Genomic DNA, 26,528 nt, shown 5'->3' with positions numbered 1-26,528 from the left:
TCAATATTCATAGCAGCATTATTCACCAAAAATGGAAGCAAGTTCCATCAACAGATGAATGGATAAACAAAAAATGGTAAATATATATACATCATGTATAACTATTCAGTCATAAAAAGCAAGAAAGTTCTGATACATGCGACAACATGGATGAACCCTGAAGACATCATGTTGATGAAATAAACCAGGACAAATATTGTATGATCTCACTGATATGAAATAATTAGAATAAGATGACTCATAGAGTCAGAATCTAAAATATAGGTTTAACAGGGAATGGGGTGAGTTTAAAGAACAGGCATTAAATCTTAAAATTAACAGTTTCTATTTGGAACAATGGAAAAGTTTTAATAATAGGTAGGTGGTGATAGTACAACATTGTGAGCATAATTAACAGCACTGAGTTACATATTTGAATATGGTTAAAGAGAGAAATTTTAGGTTGTATATATGAATAATCTAATTTTTTAAAAATCCATAAAGTTAAATCAGGCACTATAGTTAATTATACAATTATAAAAATGTCCCTTCATCAACTGTAACACATGTTCACATCAATTAAAGGTATTAATAACGGGGTGGTATTCAGGAACCCCGAATTGTATGCATGATTACAAAAAGAAAAAGCAGGTTCTGATAGAGGAGGTCTGAGGTGAGGCTGCGAGTCGCATTTCCACAGGCTCCCAGGCGATGCTGACGCTGCTGGCCTGCAAAATGCCTGTCTCCCTGTGCACCCCAGATGAGGCAAGGCCTCATCCTCCAAAGGCTGGCTCAAGCAGCCCCTCCTGAGGGGCCTTAGCCCACAGCAGGAGTCAGAAAGCCTCTGCAGTTCTCCCGTGTGCATAGGGGATAACCACCTCTTCGCAGCGCTGGCGCTAAGAGCAGTTTCGGAGTCCTGCTCCCCCTGCAGAGCCCCTTGAGGGCAGGGCAGTGTCCTGGTGCCCAGCGCAGGACTCAACACAGAGGGCTCAGGGGCTGTACCCTGACCGACTAAGGTCACGGTGGTAGGTCACTCTCAGCCCTGCCCACACAGGCTGGCAGCCAGAGGCGCCCGCAGAGGCCTGCCCCTCCAGCTTTCCCCACCCAGGACTGGACCACAGGCGGCTCTGTCCAGTTCTACCAGCCTTAGTTTTCAGCAGTTCAGACACAGAGGAGAGCCACCGTGGGCCAGTGGCTGCACCGTGGATCCTTCAACACCACTTCAAAAGTGGCACTGCCAGAAATAACAGGTGAAGAAGCCTCCACGTGAATACGGCCCCAGGAAGGCAGAAACAGTGAGAAAGAATGGAAAAAAAAAAAAAAGCACAGAGAAGCTGAGATGGAAAGGCAGAGAAAGATCCAGAGAGAAGAAAAGAGAGAGCCAGAAATTGAGACAGCAGAGGCAAAACAAAGGAGGAACTCCAGAGAAACACCACCAGATAGAGCACGTACTAGAGAGAGGAAGAGAGGAGAGAGGAGAGATGGGAGAGCCAAAAGAGGACAGGGCGCCTCCTAACAGTGTGGCTAACTCACCCTTAAAGAGGCGCATCTGGAGGGCTACTCAGCAGTCTCCCCACAGTGGGACAGCCTTGTCCCCCACGGGCCCACAGCCTCTTCACGCTGTGCCTGCCACCTGCACCCCAAGCTGTGGGAGAGGGCCTGGACAGGGCGAGTCCTAAGACCTTGTCCCCATTTCCCTCTATCTTCCCCAATGAAGAAAGATAAGAAAGAAACTGGAAACAACGATTCAGATTTCTTCTTGAAGAGAGACAACGTCCAAACTTGGTAAAAGACTGTCAGTTCAGCCAAGCCTAAGAAAACAAAGACATCATCAGCTCCACGGAGTTCCAGCAAATCAATCTCCAAGCCTCTGAGTCTCCAAGTCTAAGCGTCTTCGTAGGAGTGACAAGAACAGCACCCTGTAGCCCATGATAGGGGCTACACTTCATAACTGGTCAGTGCATCTGAGAAGCAGAATCGATTACAGAAATAGCCTCTTTATTAGAGCTTTTTTTTTTTTTTTAAAGATTTATTTATTTCTCTCCCCTTCCCCCTGCCCCCAGTTGTCTGTTCTCTGTGTCTATTTGCTGCGTGTTCTTCTTTGTCCGCTTCTGTTGTTGTCAGCAGCATGGGAATCTGTGCTTCTTTTTGTTGCGTCATCTTGTTGTGTCAGCTCTCCGTGTGTGCGGTGCCATTCTTGGGCAGGCTGCACTTTCTTTCGTGCTGGCCGGCTCTCCTTACAAGGCACACTCCTTGTGCGTGGGGCTCCCCTACGCAGGGGACCCCTGCGTGGCAGGGCACTCCTTGCGCGCATCAGAACTGCACATGGGCCAGCTCCACATGGGTCAAGGAGGCCCGGGGTTTGAACCGTGGACCTCCCATGTGGTAGATGGACGCCCTAATCACTGGGCCAAGTCCACGTCCCTTTATTAGAGTTTAAAACAAAATAAAAACGTCCTTTCCTACCCTGTTTCTCACCTGAGCCTCACAGGAGCCTGGTCATGGATTACCATGCCCATTTTAGAGAAGAGGAAACTGAGAGCACTTACACAGCACCCCAGTCCCCACAGCAAGAAAACCCAGGTCAACAGTGGTCTGACTTCTGGTCTCCCACCTTCTCTTTTCTACTGTACCAGCTCAGACAGCACCAAAACGAAGACCTACAGAAGACTGTCAAAAAATGCATTTTGCCCTCCAAACAGTTACCGAGCCTCTACCAACTCTCTGCCAGGCCCTGTGCAGAGATGGGTACAGAGATGAATGAAGCATGGCCCTGGCTCCCTGGGGAGACTGACAGCCCAGTGTGGCCACCGCCGGGATGCATGGGACTGTAGGAGAGCGCCGAAACATCTAGGGGGTCAGGGGCCTGCTCTATTGCAAGCACAGCTCTAGGCCCTGCTGAGGTCCTGGCTTCTTGTGGAATTTTCAGTGCTGAAAGCGAAGAATGACCTGAACGATGAACTATTGAGTGACAATAATGATCAGATGAAAATACAATGGGGAATGGGATTTGGGTCAACTGATAGAGTGTCTGCCTACCACATGGGAGGTCCAGGGCTCAAATCCAGGGCCTCTTGACCCATGTGATGAGCTGGCCCACATACAGTGCTGATGCGTGCAAGGAATGCTGTGCCATGCACGGTGTCCCCCACATATGGGAGCCCCACGCACAAGGCGTATGCCCCCACAAGAAGAGCCACCCTACATGAAAAAAGCACAGCCTGCCCAGGAGTGGCACTGCACACATGGAGAGCTGATGCAGCAAGATGACACAACAAAAAGAGACACAGATTCCCGGTGCTGCTGACAAGAATGCAAGCGGACACAGAAGAACACACAGCTAATGGACACAGAGAGCAGACAACAGGGGGCAAGTGAGGGGGAAGGGGAGAGAAGTAAATAAAAATAAATCTTAAAAAAAAAAGAAATACAACAATGGAGAAGTAACTCAAAGTGCCTGGGTGGTGAGGGAAGGTTCCTCTGGAAGGTGGCACTGAAGCAGAGCCCTGAGTCTGACATGAAAGGTGAGCTGGAGTAGCACAGTGGGGAGAGGGGACAGGCCATGCCAAGGCCCTAAAGAGGGAGCTCACCGTGTTCACAGAACAGAAGGGCCAGAGGGGCCCAAGTGCAGCGAGGGAGAGAAAGGGCAGTGCAGAGGCTAAGGGCAGGCATCACACCGGCCCCACAGGCCAGGGTAGGAGAAGGGAATTATTCCAAGGACAATGGAAAACTGATAGAGGGCTTTCATCAGAGAAGTGTCACAGTGTGCTCCACATTTTAAATCCTACTTACAAAGGCTGCTGGGTATAGAAAGGAGTGCAGAGAGGCAAGGGAGGAAAGCAGGGAGACCAGGGAGGAGACAAGAGCAGCTGACCAGGAAAGAGATGTTGGGGGTGGTCCAGGAAGTGTGCAGGTTCAGGACTTGTTCTGGAAGTGAAGGCTCAGGATGGACAGTGCAGGCAGAGAAGGCTGCAAAGGGGAACCAGAAAGAGCATCCAGCACAGGGAGGCTACAGCGGGATCCACGAGGGGTCCCTGGGTTGAATGTCAGGTCAGATGGAGACAGATATGATGGTTGATGTGGTCACCTGGGGGCCACAGGGGACCTTGTGCGCAAAGAATTGGAAGTGAGGAACTTCAGCAGAAGCCGAGAAATGGAGCAGAAGCAGGAGGCGGTAATGGGATCAAGGAAGGAATGCTTGCTTTGCTTTTTAAGTGGGTAGGTACTGGAGCATGTTTGCATGCTGATAGGAATGACCCCGGGGGAGGGAGAAATTCATTTTCTCTAAGGAAAGGTAGGGGATGGGACATGAGGAACACACAGCGGGGTTTGGCCTTTGATTAAAGCAGGGCATTTCAGGCACACAAGAAAAGAGGAGTGGAACCTCCAGGCTGTGCTCACAAATTTAAACTGAGATCACTTCCCACGGCTGAGTTTTCTCTAGCACTACTCAACCAAGGTGGAGGCCTCATAGTGAGAATAACAGAGGGAGAGGGGAGCAAGGGTTCTGAGCGTGACTGGAGAAGACTGACTGCAACGATGAATTCTAAGCTGGGCAAGGGGGGGCGTGAGGACATGAGAGGCAATGGACAGTCTTCAGAGGGTCAGACAACTATCATCAGGCATTTGAAGAAAGTCCTCAATGTAAAAGGACAAGACCTAAACAAATGAAAAGATGGTTTAAAATCCTAAAAACCTCCTCAGAGAGGTATGGTAAGAGCTTGCCTCCATAAACAGAGGTGAAATACATGAAAAACAAAAAACATTAGAGACCAAGAAAGTGCTTTTGAAATAAAAATTAACTTAAAAAAAGGAGCTAAAGTCAAGGAAATGTTCAGAAAATAGACAAAAAAGACGAAGAGTTAGGTACTAGAAAAACAGGTAAGACAAAATTAGAGGATCAGTACAGAAAGCTAAACATCCAACTGGTGGGATTTCCAGAATGAGAGAACAGAGATATGGAATGAAAAAAATTTTCAAGAACAAATACAAGAAAATTTCTAAAATCAAGGGTTTTAAACAACTAATCCAATCAATAGGAAAAATCCACATCAAGGCACATCACTGAAAATTTTTAGAATATTGGGAATGAAGGGAATATTTAGAGAGTTCCAAAATTCTTAGGATCAGCTCTGAAGCCAGGTGGCTTGAATTCAAATCCTAACTCTGACACTTACTAGCTATATGAGCTTGGCCAAGTTACTTAATCTCACTAGGCTTCAGTCTCCTCATCTGTAAAATGGGCATTAGTAATAGTCTCTACCACCTACCTCAATGGGTTATTGTAAGGGTGAATTGAGTTGATTCATGTAAAGGACTTAGAACAGTGCCTGGCACATAGTAAGCTCTTTTTATTATTAAAATTACCTGACCAAACTATTAATCAAGAATGAGACATTTTCAGCCATACGCACTCAAGTATTTTACCTTCCTTACCTTTCTTAGAAAGCCACTGGAGGATGTGTTCCAGTAACATATGAGATTAAACCAATAAAAAGGAAAATACAATGCAAAGGACATTTACCTTTCTTTTTAGATACCCAGCACTGAACATCTTTCTTCTATTGGGAAAATCACTCACTTTATAAGACAAAAGTCCCACCCCACACACAGAGAAGATGCACAAACACACACACAGAGAAGATGAAAATACTAGATCTCCCATATCCTTTGGGTTTCTGCTCAAATGTCAACCAATCAGGGAGGACTTTCCTAACCACATTATGAAACAGCAGCACCCCAACCCCCTTCCCTGCTTCACTTTTCTCCATAATACATATTATCATTTGATAAACTTCATATTTAATTTTTACCTGGTTATTGTCCTGCTTCTCAATCTAGAATTGTAAGATTTGCAAGTACAAGGGTTTTTGCCTGTTTTTGTTTGTTTGTTTGTTTTTCCTGTGCTTTGCTCACAGCAGGTGCTCAGTAATTTGGTGAGGCAAAAAAACATTTGCTTTCCCAACCCCCCTTGCAGCCAGGGTGCAGGCACATGTCCCAGACTCTGCCATTTAGAAGCATCCACCCTAGAACATGACTCTAGGGTAATGGCCCAAATCCAGGTTAAAATAGACAAGCAGCTGCAGCCAGTGACCAGGGCTCAATGCCCACTGTGTCGACCCTGCAAGCTGTGGCCCCCAGGGCCAGTGGTGTTTTCACTAGACAGGCCTGTGCTGAGGTTTGGGGTGAAGTTCTTGGCTTGTAGCATCTAATCCTGGTTCTTGAGTCCTTAGGAGGAAATTTTAAGAGTCAACCAGCCAGGAATTGAACCCAGGGCCTTGTATGTAGGAAGCAGGCACTCAACTGCTTGAGCTACATCAGCTCCCCAGGATTTTTTCAATAAAAATCTTTTTTCTGCTTAAATCAGCCAGAGTTTATGAAACGTATGTAACCCAGGAAAAAGGGGATCCTCCACAGGGGGAAGCTTCAGAGAGAAGTCCCAAGAGTTTAGCTGAGATGCGAAAGTACCTCATAACAAGTTTTGGTTTTTTGTCCCCAGGGGGTGTTGGGAGGTAAAGTGGAACTAAGATAACTGAATGGGGAAACGGACTTTGGTCCAGTGGTTAGGGCGTCCATCTACCACATGTCTACCACATGGGAGGCCCGCGGTTCAAGCCCCGGGCCTCCTTGACCCGTGTGGAGCTGGCCCATGCGCAGTGCTGATGCGCGCAAGGAGTGCCCTGCCACACAGGGGTGTCCCCCGTGTAGGGGAGCCCCACGCGCAAGGAGTGCACCCGTAAGGAGAGCCGCCCAGCGTGAAGGAGGGAGCAGCCTGCCGAGGAATGGCACCACCCACATTTCCCATGCCGCTGACGACAACAGAAGCGGACAAAGAAACAAGACGCAGCAAAAAGACACAGAAAACAGACAACCGGGGGAGGGGAGGGGAATTAAATAAATAAATAAATAAATCTTTAAAAAAAAAAAAAAGATAACTGGATGCATTTCGGAAAGAATTATTGACAGGCAATTAACAGAACTGATTGGGTGTTCAGGGGAAAACGATAATAGACACAGAACTATAAAACTAAGTAAATGAAAAAAGAGGACATATTTAACCCCAGAAAAACAAAAGGTTGTATCAGAAAGAAAATTTCCCATGGTGCATCACTTGACACAACATCGTGTTTCTATGCTGAAAAAGAAAGACTCCGGAGGGTGGTATGAAATCTTAATTATTACCCCTGCCCCTCCCCAGCCCCACTGACCCGTCTTAAGGCCAATCTGCAAATTTGTTCCCTACCCCTATGAAAACTCCAGAAGTTCCGTTAACTCATTCAGTCATCCTTAGATCATAAAAAATCCTCCAGACACTTTAAGTGCCAAGAACAATCTCAGTTTAGTCATGAAGATATCCTGTCCAGATTAATAATCACAGCTCCCAGCTTCATTTACAGGCATGCTCCTCCCTTTCCCCAGGTCCAGTCAGCCTTGGGCTGGGCAGCCCCAGGGATGGGGGTGGAGACAGCACAATGTCTCCAGTACCCTTAATTTGTCAGCTGGACTTAGGCCAGCTACACTCTCCTGGGCCACTTCTATGGGTTCCCCAGAGAGTTCCCCTCGGAGAACATCCCACGAAGCATCCCCCTCCCACACTGCTAAGCCCCAACTGTCCGATGACACACTGACAGTCTCTCCCATCAGACAGTTAACAGTCCCTCTCGGGCAGGGTGGAGTCCTCGGCACTATGTGTAGAGACAGAGCAGCCACCTCTCTTCAAACGGCCACAGGCAGCGCTCCAACCAGGGATCCAACCACACGGCTCAAACACAGTCCCTGCATGCCCCCAATTTCAGGGCATGTGTCAAACCCTCTGAGTGGTCCTCTTAGAGCCCCTCTCACTTGATGAGTGGTGAGGAGAAAGCAAATCCTCTCTTCCCATCTGGCATGAGGGAAGAAAACATCACAGCACCCCAATAGCTCTCTCCAAAGAAACCTCTCTCTGGTCTCTTCCACCTCAAGCCTTTGATGCCCTCAAAGAAGATGCGGGGTAGGGCCTCAGAACCAGAGACTAGGCTCCTGAAGTCTTGGACCTTAGAAAGAGTAGCCAATACCTATTGTCTTGGCCAGGTCAAGAGAACAAAATTCCCATGTTGACATCATGTTACACCCAGTTCCTCCCACTGGGCACTGGTTTAACCCAAGAACTGTGATGCAACTGTGAGCGGGGTACAAGTGGAATAAGAAGTGGGGTAGCAGTTTTGGAGAACTAAATCCTCACCTGTCCTAACAGGAAGTCAGCAGACAGTGAGAACAACTGATCAAGAAATAGAAGCATGCATTTTATTTAGAGGCCGCATCTTATTTAGAGGCTGCAAAGCACAGTGGCTTGAGGATCTAATCCTGGCTTCACCACGCACCAGGCATGTGGCCTTGGACGAGTTACTTTCCTCCTCTGGGTCTGTTTCGTCATCAGCAAATCAGGAATAATAATAGTAATGAGTGTACCTGATACGGTTGTTGGGAGAATTAAAGGAATTACGCTCCTAGCGCACTTAGCATGGCTGGAACATAGGAAGCACCATGGAAGTGTTAACTATTATTGTTTCTAGTCTTATCACGTGGAAGAAAATGCTAGGGGTAAAAAACAACTAAATGAATTGAAGGCGGGATCACCATGCTGCACAATTCCAGGGCTCATCATTCACACAGAATGTGGGGTGAGTGGCGCCCCCTGGGGGTGGGCATCGCAGCAGCTCTGGCTGAAGGCAGCTGCCTCAGGAGGGTGACAATGAAGGTGCTCTGAAGCCATACAATAGTAGGTGATTTTAAGAACTATGATTGGCATTACTTTGCTAAAAGTAAAAAAAAAAGTTTTAAAATGCTAATAAAATAAGCTATCAAAAATAATAATAAACAATGGTATTTGGTGAATGACAAAAAGAAAAGCAGTGAAGGAAATGACAAAGGAAAATCTTGGAAATACAGCTAAATAAAATGACTGCACAAAAATGTTAAACATTTGTTTTAAAATTATCATAAAAATTTTAAATGAACAGCAGACTCAGAACAATATTAGCAACACAAATGGTGAACAAAGCACTAATACTCCTAACTTATGGAGCACTGGAAAATATATAATTTTAATTGTAGAAGTAAAATATTCAGACCCCAACATGAACACCAACTTGCAAAAGAAGAGATACAAACTGTGAATCAACACACAATGTATGTTCCAGCTCACTAATCATCAAAGAAGGCAAGCTGAAATGATAAGATGCCATTTCCACCTTCAGATTAGGGAATTATTTTTGAAACAATGATGAGGATGCAGTAAGTTCTCTGAGACGACACTGACGACAGTTGGGAAAATTACTGCAACCTTCTAAAAAGCTATTTGTACTATGTACCAAATGTTACTACCCCTTAGCCCAGTAATTTTTATTTCTGGGAATCTATCCTAAGAAAATAATCAGAGATGCAAACAAAGATTTCTGCATAAAGATATTCACTGCAGTATTATCTATACTAGGGTAAAAGCTGAAAAATTCTAAGCATGATACACAGAAAAATAATATATATACATACGTGCTTTTATGTACACACACTATCGCTTTTATGCACACACACTATCTCTGGGAGGACAGAGAAGACAGAGCATCCCAGCACCCGGAATTGGGAAATGGGGGAAAAGAGAAAGGATGGCTTTCGTAAGGATCCTTTTGGGTCTTCAGAATTTTGAGTCATTTTAATGTATTGCCTATTAAATTAAATTTAATAAATTTTCTAATGTCCATAGAGAATTTTAATAACATGGTGGTGGTTTATGTTAGAATGCAAGTTGAAAAATAAGCACAGAAGACTTTATATTCAGAGTCGTCTCAATGATATAAATATTTATATATATATACACACACACAGATAAGCTTGGGGAAAAGATTAAAAAGAAATACACCAAAATATAAATCCCATTGCCGCAGTGAGGGTGGGAAACAAGTATTATTTCCATCTTTATATTTTTCTGTAGTTTCTAAATTTCCTACAATAAGCATGTACTACTTACATACGTGGAAAACTAAAGATTACTGAATTAAATTATCTTCGAAGGGTCAGCCATCCCCCAAAGAAGGATTAGGAACAAGACCAAGTAATTTGGTGGAAGTCAGAAACCTCTAGGAACAAGTCAGCGTTCCGCCGTTCCTGCCCACGCTGCTGTGCAGGGCACCGGCAGGAAGCCGAGGGTTTGCAGCAGCAGAGGTGGGCCCCCACGAACCAGCCACGCTGTCTGGGCCGCCTCCCTGGTGAGCCAGCAGAACCCACCTCCCGGGCCAGCCGCACAAATGCCACTGCTCAGGGCAGCCTGCTAAGATGCTCTCCTTTCTCAGTGCTATCCTGACACTTCCTGAGAGCAGGACAGACTCTAGGAATCATCTCTGCGTCCCCACCAGGAGCCAGGCCTCAAAGCTGCTATGTCCATCTGCCCTCCCTCTCTCCAGGATGCTCCCCAAGGGCAGGGGCCGGTCCTGGATTATGCCACCTCTCAAGGGCACCATCAGGCCTAGCAAGTAACAGGGCTTCAGGAAATGTTTGCTGAACAAATACATTCAAGAATGATATTCTAGATCAGCACTGCCCAATAGAACTTTGTGTGATGATGGAAATCTTCTATAGATATGCTATCCAATACGGTAGCCACATGTAGCTCCTGAGTACTTGAAAGGTGACTAATAGGACCGAGGAACTGAATTTTTTATTTTATTTAATTACAACAAATCTAAATTTAAGTAGCCACAAAAGGCTAGCAGCTACCATAGCGGACAGTGCAGTTCTAGAAAATCCAGTATACATTGGTTGGATTTCACAGGCATAAAGCCTTTGACCTCAGCCACCTAATGCTGTATTAAGGAACCTTGCTGAGGTACTACAGTCTACAAAGTACTTCCCAATGACCGCATGATAAAAATACAGATCTTTGTTTTACAGATGAGGAAAATGAGACTCAGGGAGGGGAGGTGACTTATCCAAACTCGGTGGCTACCAAGTGTCAAAGCAGGGGCTCTGGTCTGACCCCCAAGCCAGGGATGGGCCCTTCCCCTCAAATGTCAACAGGCGGCAAGTCTACAAGGAAAGAGCAGAAGTCCTCCCACCCCATCCACTGTCAGCCAGCCCTGGCTTCCATGCCATACCATCGGTGACTAATGTGCTGGGACAAGTCCAGTGCACCCAGGCCTTGGGCGTTGGCATTAGGACTTCTGCAGGACAGCACAGGGTGAAGGCGGTGGGCTCTGGAATCAGGCAGGCGCTCAAATTCTGATCCTAACTGCCATTTGCTGCTGTGTGACCTCAAGCAAGTCAGTTAATCTCTCTGAACCTTAGTTTCCTCTATAAGAACACTTGCATCACCAGATGGTTCTAAGATTAGATAAGATGATCCATGTCTAAGGAAAAAAAAAAAAGATGACCGCCTTGCAGTGATTAATAAATGATCTCCAAGGGATACTGAAACAGTGATGAGGAGAAGGAAGGGGAGGAGCTTCTCCACGGTCCCAGGGCCCCCACCTACTAGGCCAACATCAAACAATGGAAACATATATGTCCTCCTGGGTCTCCAGCATAAAGCTCTCCTGTAAAAGTGCATAAGAAGCCAGAGCTCTTGAGAGAATAAGAGTAGGAAGAGTGGGGAGGAAGGGGTGGGAAGCTGAGACAGGAGAGACTGGAAGACTTTGCAAGAGGAAAGCTCTTGGCCTATATTGTCAGAGAGGACGAGAAAGGGCCTTCGTTCCAAAAGGAAGAGCTTACCAAGGGGAACTGACAACAGGGACAGGGACAGGGCCAGCAAAGGCAGTCCCCGCCCCAAGACTGAGTAATGCGTGTGGACTCCACCACCAGGGACCTACTCTGCAAACCAAGTTGTACCCCACGGCAGGGGCCCAGCAGTTAGTCGTCTTTCTCACCCCAACCTCAGTGATTCTCACTCACTGATGGGATTAACTCATGTCCCCCCACAAAACACACTCAAGTCCTGACCCCGAAGTGGGACCTTTGAAGAGCCTATTAAGATGGGGCCAAAAAGAATCAGGGTGGGCCTTAATCCAGTCTGACAGGAGTCCTTGTAGACAAAGGAAATTTGGACATGGCAGTAGAAGCCAGAGGAGTAGACAGAAGGAGATGGACTGCCCTGTGACAGAGGCAGAGCCTGAGTGACCACCAAAACACTACAGACTATGGAAAAAGTATACCTGCTGACACCTTAACTTTGGATTTTTGGCCTCCAAAACAGTGAGACAAAAAATTCCTGTTATTTAAGCCAACTAGCTTGTAGTATTTGTTATAGCAGCCCTGGCAAACTAAGACACTGGCAAATATTTCCATTTTATATCTCGGCAAACTGAGGCTCAGTGAGACTGCCCAAGGACACAAGGACTAGACTGGCTGGCACACAGGGATCTGCCAGGGCAGAGAGCCAGGAGTAGGAGTAGGTGGCGAAGCCCCACAGGGGACGACTGGGAACTCCATCAGGTTGGGAAGGAAACCGCAAATGCTTGTTGTCCACCCAACCCCTCCAGAAGGAGAGGGCTCTGTTTTTCAGCCCACCGCTGCACCCAGGGCAGTCTGGAACACACCAGGCATTCAACGGACACTGAGGAGCAATCCAACCAACAACCAAACACGGGGTCAGCCCTTCCAGTTTTCACAGTACTTCTATATGCTTCATCCTATTTGCTCCCATCAGCTGGCTGGACAGGACTCACTCTCCCCATTTTACAAATGCAGAACTGAGGCTTACAAATAAGAGAACCACTCTGGGTTGCCATACTGAAAATCTGCTGGGAGAACTTCCCAGGAAACTCCACCATGCCCAGAGAAGGAAAGATGAACTCATGCATTCATTCCGATCTCTGGTCGATGCTCCAGCAGCAAGTGTCCAGGGAGGCATTTTTTATGGACCCTGCCTCCAAGGAGCCCACAGCCACACAGGGCTGCATAGTAGAGTTGGACAGCATCTCCCAACCCAATAACTAGAGAAAAAAGGGAGGATGCAGGTGTTTGCCCTTCCTGACCCACTCCACAGGGCCCCCGGTCCTGCCGAGCACCAGAGCCACCGCAGACTGAGTGACCCCAGAGCCAAGACCTGTCAGAGAGCTGGGCTGAGGCAGCCCAAGCCCACCTCAGCAATGGGGCTGCAGCTCCTAATTCTCCCCTAGGCCCCAAGTTAAGCCAAGATGCCAATCAATCACACCTGTGTGCTCCAGGGCTGGATACAAACCTCAATCTCTGACTCCAAAGTCCTTACTGTTTATCAATTACGCCAAAAAGAAAACAAGTGGTAAAGCAACAGGGTTCTACAGCATAAAGGAGAAACAGCACTAGCCAGGGAGTCAGGCCGGGGACTTAGTCCCAGCTCTATCACTCAATAAGACCAAAAACAACTCCTCACCTTTGTCACAAGCCTGCTACACGCTACATACCGGAGCTACATCAACCCTATGGGATAGGAATTACCTCCATTTTATAAATAAAGAAAATGGAGACACAGAGTTCAGTGAATTTACTCAAGGTCTAGCCAGTGCTAGAAATGGGATCTGAACCCAGTCCTGACTCCAAAAGCCATGTGGGCACAAGTGAAAAGGCCCCTTTGAACCTTAATCTTCTCATCTGTCCAAAGGGGGATTGAATGAATAATGACCATTTGGGCAGAGCTTTACAGTATAAGAAGCCCAAGTGGTACCTGAGAGGGATCAGGAGGCCAAGACAACCCCCAGCATCTCTATCTAAGCCTGTGCCAGATGGAGATCTGAGCTATGTACATTGATCTCTGCCCCAACAAGTCTGCCAAAAGCTGGCATCATCGGGCTCCCAGCTCTCAGTTCAAGCATTTGGTCCAAGGTTCTTTCCCATCTTAGAGAAATCTGGGGCAGATGTGTTGCAACCACCAGTATCTACTCTTTAACCACAAGGCAAAACCCAATTTACAGAACCTGGGTCTTCACCCAGAGAGAGGGCAAGTGTGTGGCAGAGAGAGCCCAATATCTCAAGCTGAAAGGCTGGTGGCCAATCACTCCGGGACAGCTACCAGGCCCCCAGCTCCTCCCCATGGCCTATAGCCTGGCAGCTCCAGACGCTTGTGGCCAGAAAGGCTTAGGGACCACCAGAGCCAACCTTTCCCAAAAAGGAGAAGAAAGGGAGGCCCAGGGAGATGAGGAGATTTGCCCAAGGTCACCCAGCAAGCAAGTAGGAGACGTCTTTATAAAGAGCCCCAAGATGATGCTGGAAAGAGAATATGACGGTGCCGGCTAAAGAAGCAAATATCTGTCTGCACGTGAGAACCCTGAACAAATTCTGGAGTCAAAAAGGTGCTGAGAGCTTCCCTTGTGTCCAACCTTGTAGGAAAAACAGAAACACAAAAGATGGCTCCTCCTTTATAGACTACAAGCTTCTTGAGGGCAGGGGACTGGGCTGGATTCCATTCTCAACCTCCCTGAACCCCCCACTCTGAGCTGGGCTCTGGGCTAGGCACAGGGGCTGCAGAGATAATGAGATCCAACCCTGTCCAAGGAAGCATAAGTATATAGGAAATGGCCGCCGAGTGTGATCAATGCTATGGCAGGTGGACAGACAGAGGTTGAGGGAGCCGAGCCAGAGCTCTAGCATAACAGGCCTAGGGAGAAAGGCCTGGGAGGAGGTGGCATTTGAGTTGGTTCTTAAAATATTAGTAGGAGTCAGTCCGGTGGGAAGGGAAGGCTCTTCTAAGAGGTTCTATTGACCAAACATTTATGTAGGAGCAGTAATAATAATAACATAAAATACCAACATGGAGCATTCACCATGTGTCAGTTTACGTGTTTATGCACTTATACTTGCATTAACTCATTTAATCCTCACGACAGCTTTGAGATCATTACTATTATTACCCCTACTTCACAGATAAACACACTGAGGCCCAGAGAACTCAATAACTTGCCCAAGGCCCCACATTAGTACCTGGAGCCAGTATTCAAACCTGGCACCCTATACACGTCAGACTTTGTGCTGGACACAAGGGTACAAAGGTGAATATCTGAGTCCTAAATACATATTTTCCAACCTGTTCTAAAAATGACTTAAGAAGGCTCAAAGATGAATAAAAAGGTACAACCAGACCCTCAAGAAGCACACAGTTTATAAGGAAAGATGGACGAGTAAACAGAAAATTCCAGGCCTGCGGCTGCATAAGGAAAAATTCAATATTGCTAGAGATCAAACAAAGCAAGGATGAGAGAGATGGAGCTGGACCAGCAAGGAATGTCAGGTCACAGGGCTCAGGCCTTTCCCATTGGTCAACCAGTTGCCCATCTATGAGCCCATCTATGAGCCAAGATGTAATTTCAGGTGAGATCTTTAATGCAAGGACCAAGGACAGGCTGTAGGACAAATCAATGCCTCAACCAATGTGAGCAGATGCTGTTGTGGTTGATAAAATAAAAATCTACTTACAAGAACTCTTAAAAATTAGTAACCTTTTCTCAGTAGGTATTTTCTACATCAAAAGATACTAAAAGTATAAAACTACTCTCATGGGGACAGTGGAAAGATTTTCATCATTGTATATAGAAAACTCAGGTACCCCTGTTGTCAAGGATACAAAGTAACAGGAAGGTTTTAAGCAGAGAGCTCTCAGGATCCAAGGTCTGAAACTTTTGCTCTCTACCCTCTACTGCACCCCCACTTTTCTAAGCCCCCCAATCTGCTTGAAATCATCCATCTGAAGGGCCGAAGATCCTGCCCCAGTGAGAAGTTCCAATGGAAAGATATTCTCACAAAGAGCGCTGCGTAAGTACAAATGACTGTTTGATCAATCATTTGGCCTCAGTGTGGGACTTGGTTAGAATTAAAGCCATCTGGCTTGGGGGGGGAGGGGGGAGGAGACAAGCAGGCGGGAAAATGACCCACCCCCTCCCCCAAAAAAGCATTGTTAAAATATAACAGGGAGAAACAGTTAAAGTCCCTGCTGTTACTTCAGCCTAAGCCATTTAATCCTCCAGCACATAAAGCAACTTATTTTATGACCCTTTTCCCTTTAAAAAGTAAATCAGAAGACACTGCCTTGAATTCAGATATCTCTGAAACACACTACTCATCCCTCCCACTGAAATATCCTGTTTCATAAACCTTCTTCGAGATACTTGAAACTGCAGATCACTAAATGCCTAGCTTTAGGCATCTGACATTCCAGAGAATTAATATTTAAACTTATTATAGGAAAAAGAATTGAGTTTGGTTGAAGCATGAAATATTTAATAGTGTCTCTAAATTAGAAACCCTATTTTGTTTCGCGTTAGAAATGCCAACGTCATTACCTGGGCTTTGCACTCAAATAAGATAAAAATACACAGGCGGTCTTGAGATTAAACACACAATTACTGCCGTTTTCTCCAGAGAGAGAGGGAGTGAGACAGGTTTGGAGAGTGGAAGCGATTGAGTTTCATTTTTACGATACACTTAAAATTATATTATCATTCTCTGCCTCAAGGGTTGGACTTGAGAGTGCTGAAGCTACTTAACCACCGAAAACTGTGTCAAAATCAGTGAATCCACTGAGGCCTGCTCGCAGGCTCTTTCTGCCTTCTGCGTCTTCCTAGAAATGGGCCCGCTGCGGGACAAAACCTGGTCACTTTCTCTACTCACTAGCACAAAAGTATTAAGTGGTTCAGGATAAAAATTAAGCTTCATTTGACACAGTGGGTCCTGGCAGCCTCCACCAGCACGTGTAATTTATTTACAGGGTTGGAAAGTCGGCAAAATACATCATCAACTCTTATACAAACTTCTACTAGGTATTAAATACCCAACCCTCAGAGAAGTAATTCACACAGCCCAGCACCGTTCCAAAATAAACCCAATCTCCAGCCCTCCGGAGAGCTTAAAACAGCAAAAGGGACCTGGGTTTTTCAAAGTCGGGTTTAGAGTACTCCCTGGCTTCTTGCTAAAACCTTATTTTCCATCAAACCTGCTATTTAAGAACAAAATCAACAACATCTAAAAAAGTTATCTGGCTGCTAAAAGACGCAAATAGCAAGAAGCTGAACACACAGCAAAGAAACTGGAGCCATCCCTGATACTTCTTCAAACACTCCCTTTTAGAACCAGTGGCAACAGATGAAGGCAACGAGGCCTCCGACAGTACAGACTCCTGCAATTTCACCTTCAGGATAACTATGATTCCCTGAGAATGTACACACTCATCACACAGTCTTATCAATGCACACCCCTCATTCAAGACCACAGACTCGGCCTCATAGCTAGACCTTTTCCATCTGCGTTGGGTAGGGGCCAGTTGGCTCAGTCATCATTTGACACCAAAGACCCGCGCCCACAAACCCTCGAATTTGATCAGATCCCTCGCCTCTTCTCCCTCCCAAGCACTTCCTTCCACGAAGTGTTTAAGGAGAAATAATTATTGGATAGATCCCTGAGCCACCGCTCCCGGTGAAGCATATATTCTACACACCAGGTATGGCAGGGTAGTGGGGATCGGGAGGGATTTTCATCAAACAAATGTCTTCAGGAGCCAGACAGGGGAGACCAGCACCAGGGTCTTGGCAAGGGATCTCCCCAAACTGCCCAGAAGTCCCGACTGGGACTGCCACCTGCACCAACTGGTAGGGTGCCTGCGCCCCTCTGGGACCCTCCGCTGCCTCTGAGTACTGGCCTGCCTCCCCACTGCCTGAGGGCCCCATGCCACAACTGGGAACCCACCCTCCTTTCCCCAGTTCTGCAGCAGGGCAGGGGACAAAACCCTAACCGAGGCAGTTTCCTCTTAACGTCACACCTCGGCCTGTGAGCTGGGACCCCGATGGGACACTCTGGAGAGGGCCGTCTGGACAGCCTGCCGCCTCCTGCTGCCTTCCAGGGCTTGGGGCGCACCCGGCACTCAACGGCGCCAGCGATTCCACGGTGACGAGTAACGTGCCCACTGGTAGGATTTTAACGGCTGGTCCTGGACAGCAGTGTGCTTTAGGGTTCAAATCCTAGGCTCACCCCTACTTACTAACTGCATAACCTTGGACAAAGCACTTAACCTTTCCAAGCCTCATCCCCCATCTGTTAAATTAGAATAATGCCTCCTCTCCTCATAGGGTCGGTGGGCAGCATTAAGTGTGATCACAACTATTACTAGAAAATGTCTGGCCTGGCACAAAGTAGGTACCCAATAAATGGTTACCTCCCTTGTCCCACTCCTTCTGTGTTCGGTTTCAGAGTCAAGAGTTTCAAGGGCAGGTCAAGTCCCTAACCCGGCCTGAGACCAAGGCAGTCTCTTTCCAGACCCTGAATCCTTCTTAGCTCAGTTAATATGGAATCCTGGAGGATCAGACCAGGGAAGATTTATGAATCACCCAAACTGCTCCCCATTTTACAGGTGGGGAACCCGAGGCTGGAAGCAAAGGGCCTTGCCCACACGCCCTGAGGCTGCACAGTGATGCATGTGTTTGCTCCAGGCAGGCCCAGACCATAAGCACCGAGCAACTCAGGCCATACAGGAAATGCGTTATTCATTTAAACGGACTGAAGGTCTCCTCTCGGTGCATCTGACTCAAATGCTGACTTTAAAAACACAGCTCATAATGCTAACACAATCTGCCTCCATCCGCCGGAAACCTGCTGAAGGAATAACTCTTTGGAGTTTAAGAAGATGGGAAGAAAAGGAAGCACATGCTTTAAGTGACTTTAAACTATAAGGATTAGAGTTGGACTCCCCCACCCCCAACCCATCCCAGACCTCTGTTTTCTTTCGATTTCTTATAAATAAGGCTTTAGAAGACCAAAGCAGCCACAAAACTCCCCCCACCCCCACCCCTTTACTCAGAAACTCAGCTGTGAGTCCCTGGACTTTGGTTCCAATGCTGAAAGCATTTTTTTTTTCATTGTAAACTATTAATTCGGGCAGTGGCTGTTGATAAACAAGAAGTCCGTTTTTAAACTGCTAGAATCATTAGCACAGTGAAGGCGAGCGGTACAAACATTTTGGGAGTTTGCTCGTTTTTCCTGACCCTGGTATTACAGCTGTGCTTTGTGCATAATGCAGCGGAATTTTTCAAAGCCCATTGCAGAGTTTGTTTCATTTCTTCTCCTCCTTGAACTGAATGTCTTTGCTTCTTTAAACACAAAAATAAACTACCCCCTACCAAAAGAAACAATACTCTCTCTAGGTCCAAACTAATTGCAACTAAAATCTGTACCAGAAAAAAAAAAAAAAGGCACACCACACATTACAATTTAACTTTGAATATAATCATGTATATATGGTGAGAATGCTGGAAAACCACCTATCAGCTTCAAAACAGGGAGTTCGTGTCCAAGAAAACTGAGAGAAGGAAAGGAATTATCCTCTGTATGCAAAAGCCACAGTTAGTGGCAGTCGCTGGGCAACTTCCAAATAAAGTTGGTGTTTATTTGTTGTTTTTTTCTAATCCTATCCAAAAAAGGATTGAAAATCCGATTTCAAACTTCAGTTTCTCCCTTCTTCTAGGAGGCTGGCCAAACTCCACGAAATAAAACCGAAGAAAATGATGATAATTATGCAACATTCAGAACAAAGAACATAAGAATATATTTTTTTAAATGATTCATTGTGCACTTATGCCTGTAATGGGATTTTAACGCACTGTAAAAATAAGTGTGCTGGCTCACTTAGCTTCTCACGCAAGTGAAACACAGGGAGATGAATAACTCGGAGACGGGGTGGGTTTTGTTTTCTGTGTGTTGTTTTTGTTTTTGTTTTCGTTTTCAGAAGCCATGTGAAGGAAACCCACAGCGTATAAAGAAATTTACTCTTTAAAAAAAATCACAGATGGAGCACAGCCTATTGATAGGATTCCACAGCTAAGAGGGCCCTGAGACCCTAGCCCAGCTAAGGAACTACAGGTAAGCCACTCAGAAAAACTAGACTTAAATGAAGTGGCCATCTCACAGGACGATCCCCCGTCCATGCCAAGTCTTAGCAGCTTCCAGAGAGCTTGGGAGGTGGGAAGGGAAGAAAAGAGAAATTCTAGACACAAGCTTCTCAGAGAATCTTTGGGAATTATATTTCCGCTACATGCCTATAAAGGATTTGTTGGATACATAACTCTTATGACTACAGACGCAACATGTTCCTAGCTTATTTGTAAACCCACACACATACATGTTTCTCTTTGTCTCACTGAGCCTGACATTTGGCCAGCAGGTTTCTCTCCCCCCTATTTGAAACCTCAGGCACCGAAAAAATTTGGATCTGATTATTTCTGGATCACTGGACCAGCACTTGAAAATGGATGAAATGCAAGCAAATTGCCCACCATGACCAGAGGGGGGGAAATGCTTCAAAAATAACTCCTACCTTTCTATTACGGATGCGCTAACCCCACCGAGGCCTCCACAGAACATGTCAGTGGCTGTTTATTCAGATGAAGAAACTCTGCGAGGTAAAGCAACCAAAATCATTATGTCTACTCTACCACCAGCAGCCCCTGACACCCATGCACACAATCTACAGTTGCTTTTTTTTCTCTTTTTGAAGAAAAAAAAATTCCACCTTTTTTTTCAGTTACAAGATTAACTAATTTTTTGCATTACCATCCATGTTATGATGAATGTTTACGAACAGCAGAGTTCCTGTGTGTCATGATCACTGACCTCCTTTTTATTTCTAGGATGTGTCCAGTCTCAACTCATGGTGAAAAGAGCCTAGTGAGTCGTTGTGAATTAAACAGTGACCTCATTATCTCCTTTGGCCTGGGAACAGCAATTGTCGACAAATGGAATCATCTGGTAAACTCTTAGTTTACTTACTAGAGCAGAGATACTCGTTCCCGATGTCCAAAGATTCAAGACAGGAGACATAGCAGAAGCAAAAATAGTTTTGAACTCTCTGGGAACCTTTGGAAGGCCTTCATTTTCCAGCAACACACAGATGCAGAAGGTACAAGTCGTGGAACCAAAATCAAATATTTGGTCCTGAACACCTTTGACACTAACACTGTCTCTGTGATTCTGAGCAAAGCCTTGAACCTTAAAGTCTTTATCTATAAAATGGGAATCACATTCCTTACAGTCTGGGTCTGTCCAGCACTTTATAGACTGAAAAGCGCTCCTCCATCTGTTCCTTCACAGCAGCCCACAAGGTAGGCAGAGCACAGCTGGAGTGAAGGCAGGATGAGATACCGTATGGGAAAACACGCTGGGAACTGTGAAGCACTGTGCAGGGGAACGAGCATCATTAGGGCACCACCACGAAGCTGTCCACTTGCATAAAGCCCAGATGTTTACCTTCTTTCCTTGTCAGGACTTATAAAAGCAGAGTGCTGGGTGTTTAAAAATAAGAAAGAAAAATGCAGCATCTGGTCACTTGGCCTTTCCAGCTGTTTGGAATCTGGATAAACGGGACTCTGCCATAAACACATCGTGATTCTTATTGTAAATGATGACAACGTTAGCGCATGACGTCAGTCCGTCCCCAATGCCTCCTGAGCCCTGATCTGGAAACACATAGGACCCCACCATGCACAGATAAACTGCTGGATTCAAGAACGTGCTCCCTTCTTCTGCTGAGGGTCTGTCGGCGCAGAAGGCAGAGCGTCTGAAACCTGACCCCAGACGAAGCAATACTGTCTCTCCTCTAGTCCCTGGGCAGCTGCGGCCACAACAGACCTGCGGCCTGGCTCCTCTCAGCTTCCCCCGGCGCTAATGCACTAGCCTTAGTGCTCTTCACATCCGACGATTGGAAACAAATGGTTCTCCCCCTCCTCGTTCTACCTCTTTATCTCCAGTCTTTCTGAACCTAGCGTGGTGCGGTGCGGTGCAGGAATTACTAAAAGTGACCCCTCCTACCTTTTTCGTTTCCAATGCATTCTTAGAATTACTGCCTTATTTACCTGGGAGGTAGGCATTATTACCTCTTGTGTAAATGAAAAGCCAGAGGTTGAGAACATTAAAGACTTTACAATACTGATCCCAACAATAAGTAGGCACTGAGTACCCTTCACATTCTTTATCACTGATGCTCTCATCAGTCTTACAAAGTGTCAAAGTAAATTTACAAATGAGTCGCGAAGCCTCAGAGGAGTGAAAAAAAAACTTGCCCAGGGTCCCACAGATTGTAGGTAGCAGGGTCTCACAAATTCTAGCACAGTCAATAAATGTTTTTCAATTGGTATTTCTATCTGTCTGTTTCCAATAAGCCCGAGAGCTCAGAGCAAGGCACCGAACACTCAAAGGGTATGATGGTCTGGGGAGTACTTGGTGGGCACAAGGGCAAAGACGGTGCCATTTTCTTGTGGCATTTTTAAGAAAGCTGCTGAAGCTCTGCCTGGAAGCTGGCTGTGTCTCAGACCACTTGGTGGCCTGGCTTGGCCCATGGCTACAGAGAAGCCATGTCGGAAACCTCTCTAAGCCCAGGTCCCCAAGAGATGGGGGGGCCAGCAATCCCTGCCCCTGACCTGCTGGGTGGCCTTTTACAAGACATTTCTCCCCACTCCAGGCCTCAGTTTCCTCATCTTTCAAATGGGTGTGATATGAGATAAACCCTATCCCACCAGCCTCACAGGGGAGCTGTGAAGAAACCAGTTCTAAAGACTTTTGGAAGATTAACCAGAGCAATCAGCTGAAGATACAGCCTCTTCCTCCCATCCTTGCATCCTCTGCTGCCCTTTCTAAATACAATCCTGACTTAAATATCTCATCTTTTAGATATTTTGGGGAGGGGGATAAAAGTAATTTGTGTTTGGGGGCATGGACATACGCAAAGCATCTAGGTGAAAGGTCTCTGAAACCACAGGCTCTGTTTGGGAGCTCATCACTAGTCTGGGGAAGCTCACTTGCGCAAGAATGCCACCATTTTTTTTTTAAATGCAAAACGTTGCAAGAGGGTATCTGCCTAACAGACTGTGATTGAGGGGGGCGAGCCAGGGCACTCAGGGCAGCAACGTTATTCATTCCTTGCTGCGCAGCACTCCTCCTCCCTGATCACAGAGAACCTCAGAGTTCTCTGCAGTCCAGCAATGATACTCTGCAGGCGTTGTCGTTTTGTTTTTTTTTCCATACCTACTCTTCTTAAAAATAACCCTTATTTCTCGGAGAAGAGACTGACATTTAAAATAACAGGAAAAGAAATGGCTCTCTTCTACAAAGTCAGGTGTTTTCTTTTAAAAAAGAAAAAAGAACGGTTTATGTTTATTTCATTTTACCAGTCCCTGAATTTGGGAGTTGGGCTCTCATCTCTAAAAGCAGGCAGGCCTACCTTTGCTAAAATAAAGCAGTGATGCCTCTGGAGCCGCAAATCACAGACCGTTTTTCCTCCTCCTTGGGAGGAGGTCCCAAATGCTGATCTAACCAAATCCCAATGCATGGCTTCTCCCTAGGAAAAGGAAAGGGGGGATGGGGAGGCAAAAGCTTAACAGATATCCCCAATTTCTGGTTAATTATCTGTCAGCACAAAACTTATAAATAATGGCTCAATAATAATTAACTGTGATGAGAAGGACATGTTCAACAGAATCCCAACATTCTCACTGACTTTGGGCCCATAAACTGTGCCCGGGGCCTGCAACTTTTTGCTCACCAGCTTTGCTAGATAAGGTCGGGTATTGGCAAAGTAACTTTGAACAAAAGACTGTGCTTCTGAAGGGTCATGTACAGAAAAGCCATTTTTCAGTCAGAACTTAACTCAGGCTGGATTTGGAAATTCATAAAAACTTCTGGCAGGAATCCAGAAATCAACCGGTATAATTCTTCACTTGACAGATGGGGAAACTGAGGTCCCAAGAGGGGAGGGGTCTTGCCGAAGGCCTCTGGTTTTTGTTATCTAGAGAGACTGGAATACTTCAAAATATGCCTTTAGACGGCTCAGCGATAGAGATACCGGAGTTGCTACTCCCAGACTACAAAAAGCTTTCATTTATAATAAGATTTTGACAAGTTTCACACAACTTTTATCAGAAACATACGGAAGCAAAATTACATAATCTGAGCTTTCTATACACACATCCCCCCAAAACAGGCTTATTGCGTTTAAATGAGATGTTTCCTACAACCAGGCATCACTTCGGACTGACAGGCAAGTCCCAAACAATTAGAGAAACTTGAGAAACTTTGGAGAAAGTTCCACCAACTTCTCCGGAGCCTCTCTACAAAGGCACGCGTGGGCAACGCCTGGCAGCCAGAGTCCCTCCACACCCGCGATCAGGCACGATGGCGGGACCGGACTCACCCTTCCCGGCGGCGGCGGCCTTGGGCGGGCCGTAGTCTCGGGGGCTCCGAGGCCGAAGGAGGTCGTGGGCGCGGGGCGGCGGCCCCGGCGGCCGGGATATCAGATCCCGCGGGCACCCCTCGCCGCCGCCGCCGCCGCTCACCGTGACCCTGAAGGCCATGTGCGCGCCGAGGCCAGTGTGTCCGCTGCCGGGGCGGGGCGCGCCGGGGGCCTCCTTCGGCCTCTTGTCCGAATGCACCTCGGCCACCTCGCAGTGCATGGCGCTGGGGCGGAGCGCACCGCTGGGGGTCGCTCCGAACTCCTGGGGAGGGGAGACAGCACAGGCGCGTTAGAATCGGAGAAGCAGTCCCTCTCTCGTCCCTTCGGTTTATTCCTCGTCTCTAAAATGGGTAGAGTCGTCACACCTACCCGGAGGTCATTCCCACCTGATCCCGCGTTAAAGACCCTTCCTCGGCTTAGGGGCGCCCCTCACTTCCTTCCCTCGTTTGTTGAGGACCCCAGCCGCCACGGCGCATTCCCGCGAAGCCTCCGGCTCCCTGCGGCCCAAATCCACCTCCACCGAGACTGGTGCTTTTCGGATGAATGGGGAAATTGAGGTTGGAGAGCGGAGGGAGACTGAGCGGTGTCACCCAATGGATCAGAGACCGGGTGGCAACGATGATTTCCAGAGCAGGGCTCTGGCGAAGCCGCAGAAGCGGCTCTGGGTGGGTCAAGGGCTGCGAGCCCCATGGGCGCTCTGGGGCCCGGCTGGGCGCAATGGCAGCGAACCGCGCCCCCACGGGTCCCGAGCGCAGACTCTCCGACACACACCCGCGCCCACCCAAACCGGGAAAATGGGAGTCTGAGGATGGGCGCTCACTCCCGCGACGCGAACGCATCACGCACACACCAAGACACAGGCATTCCCGCGCGCATTAGAGAAATGAACCCATCGCGCGCTTGCACCTACTGAGGTACAAAGTCGGCAACAGCCACGCACATCACTCATACTCACGCAAATGCACATTAGGGCCAGGACGTGCCACACACACTACATTCACTCATTCACCCGCTCAGACACTCAGCAACACCATCAGCCGCAGTTCCATTCTGTGCGCGCGCGCACGCACACACACACACACACGCCGGGGGCCCCCCGCACCAGAGCCTTGCCCTTTCAGTCATCCAGCCTGGAACTAGGGCCCGGGACCCCAAACTCTCCTTTCTCCTCCGCGATTCTTGCGCCATTCCAAAGTTCCGGACTCGAGCATCGCTGGGACGCACGCCTCGAATCCCGGGTGCCCGGCGCCCGCCCCCTCCCTGGCCGCAGGCCGCAGGCCGCAGGCCGCGCCTCTCCTCACCTAGCCGCCGCCGCCACTGCACTCGCGGGGCGCACGGCTCAGCGCGCCTCCACTGGCGCCGCAACCCCCGCAGCCGCCGCCGGGGCCGCGGCGTCCTGCGGGGCGGCACCCTGGGGGGCGGGGGCGGGGACGGGGCGGGGGCGGGACCACAGCCTGCCCGACAGCCTCTCTGGCCACTGGCGAGCTGCGGCCGCCCTGCCCGAGCGAATCGGGCGCGAGGGCGGGGCCTCCGCGCCTGGGGGGCTGGGCGGGGCCGGCGCGGGGCTGAGCGAGGGTTTGACAGGCGGCGGCAGGCTGGAGCCCCCGCGGCGGCGCCCCCCGGCCTCGGGGACTGGCAGGCCTGTGGCGCGGCGCCGCGCGCGCGCGAGGCCGGGCACGGTCACCCGCGCTGAGCCGGCCGAGTCGCCGGGCGCCCTGGGCGTGGGGAGAGCGGGGCTCGACCCGGCTCTGCCTCCGCCTCTCGCGGCGGCTTTGGGCGGGATCCCTCCCCTTTCCAGGGTCAGTCTTCTCCTCCGTCAAATGGGAACGGCCGTACCTTGCTGACGCGGCGAGAACCGATGGGCAAGTATTTTCGAAGTTTTCGTGCAGAATCCAACTCGCGAACTCGAGAAGTCATACAGATTTCATATTGAGTCGGCAGCAAAATTGGGATAGGAACCCAAGCGGCTCGGCCTGCTTTTCTTTTTGTTTGTGTATGTGGGAAGTGCTTTCTACCGGCAACAGTCCAAAGATAGAAGGTCTCAAGCTCCGGATAAAAAAGCAAAAAACAGGTGCTTGGATCCCAATCAGAAAATATCCCGCTCTCCCAGGAGCTCCTTACCACTCTGCGGTTGAGCCGCACTCATCTGAGTTCCTCCAGGACCCATACCCGGTGTCCCTGCCTTCCGGGCTCCCACACGCAGCAGTGTTCCGGGGCCTTTGCCTGAACGTAGAAAGAGCACTGGACAAGGAATAGGCTTCACAGCGTCTGGAAGCAGCAACCTCATTCCTCTTTGTTTCCTCCTGTGTAAAATGCGGGTGTTGACCTGTGCCTGGCCTACCTGTCA

General features: G+C 48.0%; 1 protein-coding gene across 1 annotated transcript in view; it reads right to left on the bottom strand.

Annotated features, from left to right (window-relative positions):
* GLIS1 (GLIS family zinc finger 1) overlaps window positions 1-25,552 on the bottom strand; it is a 281,492-nt gene extending 255,940 nt beyond the window's left edge. Inside the window, 2 exon segments of the mRNA XM_058303546.2 lie at window positions 24,143-24,443; window positions 25,483-25,552. Coding sequence (XP_058159529.1) covers window positions 24,143-24,401 — 259 coding nt within the window. The 5' untranslated portion in view covers window positions 24,402-24,443; window positions 25,483-25,552.
* Window positions 25,553-26,528: the final 976 nt, after the last annotated feature.

This window comes from Dasypus novemcinctus, chromosome 9, assembly GCF_030445035.2.
Source record: "Dasypus novemcinctus isolate mDasNov1 chromosome 9, mDasNov1.1.hap2, whole genome shotgun sequence".
NCBI classification, from domain to species: domain Eukaryota; kingdom Metazoa; phylum Chordata; class Mammalia; order Cingulata; family Dasypodidae; genus Dasypus; species Dasypus novemcinctus.
This window is presented reverse-complemented; position numbering and strand designations above follow the sequence as displayed.